This window comes from Palaemon carinicauda, chromosome 29, assembly GCF_036898095.1.
Source record: "Palaemon carinicauda isolate YSFRI2023 chromosome 29, ASM3689809v2, whole genome shotgun sequence".
NCBI lineage: Eukaryota > Metazoa > Arthropoda > Malacostraca > Decapoda > Palaemonidae > Palaemon > Palaemon carinicauda.
Window position 1 is genome coordinate 86,937,252 of NC_090753.1, and position 9,586 is coordinate 86,946,837.

The 9,586-nt window shown below is 34.2% G+C and overlaps 1 protein-coding gene across 1 annotated transcript; it reads left to right on the forward strand.

The window, feature by feature from the left end:
- The first annotated feature begins 33 nt into the window (after positions 1-33).
- On the forward strand, positions 34-9,586 carry LOC137622314 (dual specificity protein phosphatase 14-like). The gene is made up of 5 exons (XM_068352884.1): positions 34-141; positions 4,904-5,087; positions 5,681-5,780; positions 6,969-7,138; positions 8,982-9,586. The coding sequence occupies exons 2-5, from the start codon at positions 4,929-4,931 to the stop codon at positions 9,129-9,131; spliced, it is 579 nt and encodes a 192-aa protein (XP_068208985.1). The 5' UTR covers positions 34-141; positions 4,904-4,928; the 3' UTR covers positions 9,132-9,586.

Below are 9,586 nucleotides of genomic sequence, written 5' to 3' on the forward strand. Positions count from 1 at the left end.
AGGCTCACGCTCTGAGTGAGACTGAGTCTAGTGACTGCGATCTTCAGAGCGCGGACGACCGACCTGCCCAGATTGTTCTTAATATTCTCGTGAACAATGAGGAGCACGATTCTTCTTGAGATGTTACAGGAGATAACGAGGGTGGGACGATGTTGTCTAGAGAGAGAGAGAGAGAGAGAGAGAGAGAGAGAGAGAGAGTATTAGCAGTTTTTCTAGGAAATGAATTTGAATAAGAAGTGGATAGAGTGAATATAACAAAGCACAAAAAGGAGAGAGAGAGAGAGAGAGAGAGAGAGAGAGAGAGAGAAATGAAACTGATTGATTAAGAAGTGGATAGAGTGAATATAACAACGCACAAAAGAGAGAGAGAGAGAGAGAGAGAGAGAGAGAGAGAGAGAGAGAGTATTAGCAGTTTATCTAGGAAATGAATTTGATTGAATAAGAAGTGGATAGAGTGAATATAACAAAGCACAAAAAGGAGAGAGAGAGAGAGAGAGAGAGAGAGAGAGAGAGAGAGAGTATTAGCTTAACTAGGAAAAGAACTTTGAGGAATGAGAAGTGAATGGAACGAATATAACAACGCACAAGAGAGAGAGAGAGAGAGAGAGAGAGAGAGAGAGAGAGCCTTAGGTGGGATAGAATTAAACTAGGAAAATAAGACCAGGGTAATGGTTGATGAACTCATATCGTAATCAGTAGCTGAGTTAGACGGTCACGATTCTTTAAAACTATATTAATGACGATGTAAATAATCTACTCTTTTAAAATTAATTAGTCTCGGTTATTCATAAACTCACTTTTGTTCTCTTGTCTAATCTCTCCACCCCTTTGTGCGTGTGTGGTTCTACTATATAGCTTTTCATTGTGTCTAAACTCTCTCTCTCTCTCTCTCTCTCTCTCTCTCTCTCTCTCTCTCCACAGAGATCAGAGGTGTAGTAAGCATCTTACTGATAAGTCTTCATAAGCTGCAACAGGTAACCCATACAAATACAGACCAGACTTGCTTTTTTTTTATCAACATCACGGATTGGGAAGTGAACTAGAATGCTTTAAATTTTGGTCTCAAAAATTAAAAAGTCAAACACTAGGTTAACTGGTATATTGACTTTCGAAACAATATATTCTTATGGCTTCAATTTGACGATTGCTTCGATGTAGGTAGTAGGTTGGCCAGGGCACAAGCCATCCGTTGAGATGCTACCGCTAGAGAGTCATTAGGTCCTCTGGCTGGCCAGACAGTACTACATTGGATCCCTCTCTCAGGTTACGGCACATTTATTTTGCCTACACATACACCGAATAGTCTGGTCTATTCTTTTCACATTCTCCTCTGTCGTCATACACTTAACAACGCTGAGATTAGCAAACCATTTTCCTTTGCTCTAATTGTTCAGTGGCTACTTTCCTCTTGGTAAGGGTAGAAGAGACTCTTAACTATGGTAAGCAGTTCTTCTACAAGAAGGTCACCCCAAAATCAAACCATTGTTTTCTAGTCTTGGGTAGGGCCATAGCCTCTGTACCATGTCTTCCACTGTTTTGGGGGTACATTTTCCTTGCTTGAGGGTACACTTGGGCACGCTATTCTATCTTATTTCGCTTCCTTTTGTTTTTATTTATCCTTCTAAAGTTTATATATGAAATATCTAATTTAACGTTAGTATTCTTAAAATGTTATATTTCAATTGTTTATTACTTCTCTTGTAGTTTATTTATTTCCTTGTTTCCTTACCTCCCTGGGTTATTTTTCAGTGCTGGAGCCCTTGGCCTTATAGCATCTTGCTTTTGCAACTAGGGTTATAGTTTAAACTAATAATAATAATAATAATAATAATAATAATAATAATAATAATAATAATAATAATAATAATAATAATAATAATAATAATGTATTATCACGAAGATGCACGGCGGAGAACCATGCACAGTACATTGTGATGTGGTACTTCTAACGCAGTCTACCTCATAGGATGTGAAATTCCATGCCAATAATTTACATTTTGAGTAGAGTTTCCATTTGTAAAATCATATTCAAGGATATCAGTTTTAAATAAAAGGTGAAAATCTATTTGTAGAGCTTATAGATATACAAAATATTTTAGCCTTCTCTTGATTAACTATGGAAATTCCTATAAAGGAAATGGATTTTTTTTTATACTAAAAGATAATTATTATTCACTAGAGGATTTTTGATAGATTCTTTTTATAGTTTAATAAATCATTTTATCATATATAAACAAATAAGGCTATAGAATTTACCACCTTTGTTACAAGGCTATATTATTGCAGAAACAATACTAAATGTTGGTGTTTACATTCTGAGGTTTGTTTACATTGGAAATTTCGACTGCTTGACTTGGACCCTGAAACAAACTACTATAAAAAGAAAATACATTTTATAGTTTTATCGATTGAGTGATATATTTTGAGAAGAAGAAACTTTGAACAGATTAAAGGCAGGTGCAATATGATAATTTATCGGTTTTGATATAACCGAATTATGATTAAAGATGTTAGATGAGGTATATGTCAATTAAATGAATTTTTCATTCCAGGAAAGAGATTTGTTTTAATAGTTTGTCTTGTTTATATTTTGTCTTATGTTGGTTTAATCCTTTTGATTAACTTATAATTTAAGATTAGCAAATTATAGGTATGCAAATTATTACCACAATCTTTCTGGCTAAATGTCTGTCTTTATTATAGTTACGGTCGGGAAAGCTTTCCTTCCTAAAAAAAATGTTATTTACCATAGGAAAACGCCCGTTTTCTTCGAAAGTGACACATTTTCACCTCAAATAAATACTAAGTGAAATACGTATATAACTATATCTGTCGATAATGGGGGACCCCGAGTGGGAACTCATGGTTTTGGGAGAAAACGGTAAATAATGGTAAAACAAACCATTTTTTCTCTTTTATTTTCTTGGACGTATAATAAATCTATCGAACACTGCACAAATTATCTATATCCTATACTACTGGTATATTTTTCCCTTGTTTGTTAACATTCTATGAAGCAGTTGTATTCACTCCCGTTCGTTCGTAGGTACATGCGTGTTAACCAGTTTTAGAACTAATACGCATAAACCCTGCCTTTCTTTATTTTGACCTATAGGGTTACTCATTTTCTTATAAGCTCTCCTCATTTATACTTGCGACATTCAAGTATTTGACCCTTCTAATACTGTATGTACGTGTTTTTTGTTCCAATACTCATGTGTACATATTTCGTTTTACTCATGACATGGAAGTATACTACGAGACTTGACCCCCATAATACTGTTTGTATGTGTTCGTTGATGCAATACTCACGCTTATATTTATCATTTTGTCAAGTTTAAAGTTGTTTCCTCCGTTATTACAACATTTTAATGTATTCCCATTAAATATTTATTCTTTCCTTCTCTTTATTCTACTAATTGTTCATCATTTCTGTTTTTTTTCTTGCTATTGCCGTATTACATTGTTTTCACATGGTAAAAACTTGCTCTGAATGGGTTTACCCTTCAAGTTTACTGTACAGATGCCGTACTGTTACACTAACCTAACTTGAGTGCCAGGACTTTGTTACTGTTGTTCCCTAACCTGACCTTAGAAAATATTACCGTTGTAGAGTTCATAATATTATGTAAATCGTAAAAATAGATTCATATTATGGTATGTCAGATCAATACAAATGATGTTTTCTCGTGAAGAAAATAAATTAGAAAGGTATCGCTTGTCGCAATAAACTACATTCATCCTAAAACTTTCTATAAACTACTGCTGTACCAAGGCTAACCTATTTCCTTTTCATGTACTATTATAATGTTGCAGTTTGTGATTTACTTGAGGAAAAACTAGATATTTACGAGTACCGTAAAATTTACTTATACATGCTACAGAAGTAAAAGTCATTACTTGAACCTGGTTGCCACAAAACCTAATATTCAATTACTTGTAATCATAAAATTTTGTGTAGAATCTATCGTTACAGATACATAGTCAACTTACTACATCAAACAAGTAACTACCAACTGAAACCAGTTGTATGGCACTAGTCAGCTTTCAGTGTGAAAATACATATCTGTCATCCAATACAAGTTTTGGTTATTAACAATGTACTGTATTATTTAAATCTAGAATCCACGTAGGAGCTTCATCATATAATTCCATTTATATCTTATTGCACTATAGAAATACCCTTATCATTAGCAATATACATCAGCAATTATTTCAGTAATCTTTAATTTTTTTTTTATTATTGTATTAGTAAGATTAACCAGCTGTGGGTGCGATGACCAGGTCTGTTCATGTAGAAAATTTATTCATATTTTTATTAAATTTTTATTTTCTTTCTATCTTTATTCATTTATTAGTTACACTACGAAACGTAATAAGTACATTGACGCATGGTATCATTGCCCACCGTAAAAAATGGTTTGTAAGTCACGATCCTTAGAGCAATTTTTATTGGCCTTGATCATCAGAAGATTTGATAACTAAGGAAAAAATTAGTATTGTAAAATTTATAGTTTTTTTTTGTCTCTTCAGTATTTAGAAACTTTTATAATTCACATTTTTCATCATAAAATTATTCTGAATGCTGCATGATAGTCATTGTATCTTTTCCCATATTGTAATATAGTTATACTACATAAAATTCCACTATTCCTAAGGTAAAAATGTCGTCAATATATTACCATTATGACAATTAGATTTTCCAATATATTGAGCATAGAGTAACCGATTACTATTTCCAGATTCATTGTTTTAAAAGTTTATAATCAATAAATGTACCAAATGTAATGGTAGAATTTTTAACTTCAAAGGAATTTCCTAGTATAAATAATTTCTTTAAATTTGAACAGACAATAATGAATGCTAAAAACTGATTGATTTTATCATTTCTTTTTTAAACAAGTAGAAGTCTGAAATACAGAACAGCAATGAGTGCCGATTGCAGACGTCAACCTATTGGAATGACCTTGGTGTGGCCTGGTCTGTGGGTTGGCAGTGCTCGGACTGTAACTCCTGAACTATTGAAATCAAGTAAAATTGCTGTGTTGGTCTGGGCAACTCCAGAGGTTCCACCACCATCGCTGCCAGTGGGTCACATTTTTTCCTCTGGGTTTTTTTTTTACATTGAAACGTGTTGCGTAGAGTAAATTGACACACTTTTATGCATTTTTTGTTTTTATAGAAACTTCCAATGCCGTAAGTGATACAGTTTCTTCAATATCTTGAATAAAAGAATTAAACTGCTATGCTATATTTTTTGTTTTTGTTTTTTAGAATAAGTTATTCAAAGTCAGATAGCAAATAGGTTGCTCATTTTGTTGATGTAATATGAATACATTACTGTCTTCTTATTGAGGGACATTATTTCCTTTTGTGAATTATAGATTTTTTATTGCGTCTCACTTAGCGTTACATTTTCAAATAATGTATGTATTCATAAATATTTTGAAAAATAATACTGTAGATCTTAAGATGCCGGAGGGTGCACTCAGGCACACAATTCTATGTTTCCTTTCCTCACTGGTCTATTTTCCCTGTTGGAACATTTGGGTTTATAGCACCCTTCTTTTCCAGTGGAGGTTGTAGCATAGCTAGTAGTAATAATAATAATTATAATAACAACAATAGACTGTATTTACTTAAAATCGCATCCAAAGCAGGTAAATTATAATCTTTGCAGGAAACGATGCGGATGATACATGTTCCCTTAAAGGATGACCGCAACACAGACCTAAGTCCATACTTCCCCACTGTGACAGCTGCGTTTAAAGAGTCGCAAGGTTAGTATTGGCTGGCCTGCTGTATTCATTATCATTCTTGAAATGGCAAAGGTATTTAGTGGTAATGTGTATTATTGGGAAATTGAGGCCATAGAAATCATAAGTTTGTACGATACCCATGAAAATCTCTCTCTCTCTCTCTCTCTCTCTCTCTCTCTCTCTCTCTCTAGCTTGGTAATGCCTGAGCTTGATTACAAATCCCAAGTTTTGCTCTGCACTTATTATCAGATACTTGTGAAGGAGAATAGTATTAAAAATCTAATTAGGTAATGTGTATAACTCTAGAAAATAAAAGAGTCCAAAAAATTTGTGGAATCGACTCAAAATTACCTAGTTTATTAAGATGAGCCATGACAAGTTATGATTAAAAGACTTGATAACTTTCAAATAGCAATGCCAGTGATGATTAGAAATTAACAAAGTAACTTTTCCACTGGTATAAGAACATACTTTCTGTTGGTTCACTTTAGCCAAAAAGGTCATGTTTAGGAACCTCTGATCTGATGTTTTTAGTTATTTTGGGTAAACTTGCATTCTTGATGGTCAACTAATATTCAAGACTTCGCTGCTGTGAATAATTCTTTAAAAGAAGAATCATCCCTTGATAGTACAGAACAGTAATTAACATGGTGATTGTGTATACAGTATATATATATAGTATTGGTATTTTTTTCCTTACAGTATTTTCAGAGACAAAATACATTCATGAAATCATTGCCGAAATCTTTCCTATCATTAGCTAATTTGTACATCAACAAAGTAGGCTTATCAGCAGTAAGTTTATTACACCAGAAGTTCAAACTTGCAGTGAATGTTTTTATGTCAAACAGGCTGACACAGTCTCCTCATTGTTTATAAATGACAGGTCTTTTTTTTTTTTTTATAAAGTCTATTTTTACATCGTTACTGAAATTCAAATATTTTAATTATTCATTACTTCATGTAGTTTTATGTATTTATTTACTTTCCTCTTATATACCATCCTGTTTTTCTAACCGAGGTTGTAGTTTGGCTAGTAATGATAATAACAATAATAATACACACTGCACTATTCCATTCTCATCCTATGTTGCAAACAAAATATACTGTATCTACCTTTTAGGTGAACTTTCTTCAACATATGGAGGTGTAGTGTATAGGTAAATTTTATCATCATTATCAGATTTTTTGTTTTTCTTAATCATTCAGGAAAGGGAATGATGGTGGTGTGTTTGGCAGGAGTGAGTAGATCAGCTACTCTGGCCCTTGCAGCCCTGGTGGGCAGTACAGATTTGCAACAGATGACTCTGAGATATGCTTATGAAACAATGAAGGCCGCAAGACCTTTTATACATCCAAACCATGGATTTTTTGCCCAAGTAAGTTAATTTAATTTTCAGTATTTTTTGTCTCTTTACCACATAATATCGATTGATTTTACAATTTTAAATGTTAGTTGTGTAAATGTTGAAGAGGGACTGGTAATTCCCACAGATATTATTTGTAATGTTAAATGAATGTCATCCAATTTTCTAAGACATTCACTCATTTTCCATGGAATTTTCACTCAAAATTTTGACATCTCATTTTGTTTTTGTGGTAAGCATGGTCTTCTGTCATGATGTTTAGGTATTTATTTCTACCTTTTTTTTTGGGGGGGGGGTCTTCAGGAAAAGAGAGACAGAGTTCTTAATCCTGTTTCCACTTACACGGTTGTACCCTTGACTGGTATCCTGTCACAGTGTTCTTGCTTTGGTGTCTTCCCTCTCTTCATTGATCACCTGTTCTCCGCAGATTGTAGTCCTGTTTTTTCTCTTTCTCTATTATGAATTTTCCTTCTTCATATAATACTATGTGAACATACACTCACATGGCCTGTCTTTTTATGCTCTTGGTCACATGCCTGCTTAGGCGTTGATTTGTATCTTTCTTTTGTGGGTATTACTCTCCCTATTTTGTGGGTGTTATTGCTTCCAAATTTCGCAGTTGACTCCTCTCCTGATGTTTTAGGTTATGTTTTTTTTTTTTTGTGTGTGTGTGTGGCGCGTCTGAATCATCACTTCAAAAGACCCGAGAAAAAAATTAGGGCTATTGCTTTTCACTGACTTGTGTGTGATGTCAAGTTCTTTTCTCAAACACATACAAGAAGCACTTAGCAAATATTAATGACATAACTTTCCCAAAATTTTGTAGCAGAAGCAAGATCTAATGGTTTCACTTTGGTCACCACTTGTTCAGGCCTAGTAGGGAAGTTATATTCATTTAATGGGTTCGCTTGGAAGAGAGATCCACATCTATTGTAATCCTTGCAGAGAGAGATATGGCTTTAGGGAGAATTGCCTGCCCTCGTCCGACGTTCACGGGTGCTAACAAGGAATGATGGGAGGACAGGTGGTGGTGGTGGTGGTGGTGGTGGGGGTGGGGGTGGGGGTGGGGTGGGGGGCAGTAGCTGTAGTGAACGACACCTCGTAGTAAAGGGGGATTTTGAGGAGGGAGAAGTCTAATTGAAGAGGGATCTTTGCAACTTTTTTCTCGGGTATATTTAGCAGTATTTATACCTTTGAAATGGTGCTTTAAGGAGCATTTCACGGAGCGACACAGGTTGAGCCCAGAAAAAAAGCGTCTGCTCCACCTTCTGCAGCAACCAACAATGAGCAGTACTGTATTTGGAAGAGTTTTAGCCCAGCAAAACTCCAGCCATTTTAATAACCCGTTTTCCTGTTTATTTTTTGTTACGAGAAGGACAACTGTTTTTATTTTTCTATGCCACGTAGGTACTATAGCTTAAGTAAAGTAAGAGATTTGTTAACTTTATGGTCTCATTGCTCATTATTTAGACAATTTTTCACAGTAATATTTTGTGTGGCAATTTTGGAATAGTTGAGTGTAGCCATGAATGTTTATTTCTGCTCATTAAATTTTTAAATGTTCTTGAGACAGAGCTTACTTTTGTAATTCTAAATAGAGTTATATTTACTGTATATACTACAGACCAATTACATTATAAATTTGGGCCAAAATCCAGGCATTTGGATTGGTGGTATATAAAATAAGTATAATTTTTAAAAGTTACCTTAGATTTTAGGAAACCTTTGTTTTGCATTAGTGACATTAGGCATTATAGAAAGTAATACCATACTGCATTAGCTAAACACTCATAGGACTGAGCTTCAATACAGTTTATACTGAATATATATAACATCTCAATCTCATGCATTCCAGCTCGTCAAATATGAAAAAGCTGTCCGAGGTACCTCCACAGTGAAGCTGATCGAGTATCCCCCTCATTCCTCAGACATGATACCCGACGTTTATCTCCAGGAAATGAATCAATCAGTGGCTCCCCCTTTCCATGCATTTGTCCCCTTATGACTAGTGATAGGGATGCTCACCATTGTTGCAATATCATTATTCATACCAAATTTTACTCTACACCTTGTGGATTTTTTGGCGCTCTGAAATGTCTCGAGGCCTTTTGCTTTTGGAGGGTTTATTAAGAGGTGGTTTTGCCACGTTACTCTATTGTGATAAAAGATTTTATTCAGTCATTTCTTAGTCTGTGAGGTTCCTAGTCATGTTTTAATTGAACAAGTTTATTGGGTTATCCTTTCAGTAGGAATAGTATTTGCCTACCAGTTACTTTACTTACATATAATTACAATCTGCTAATGCTGTACACATATTTTAGCTCTCTGTGAAACCTATAATTTTGTATAAAAATCCGACTAAAATGCAAGTTGTATTACATAAATATGATCTGCTAATGCTGTAGATATTTAATTACCTTTGTGAAACTTACAATTTTGTATAAAAATCTTGCTAAAATA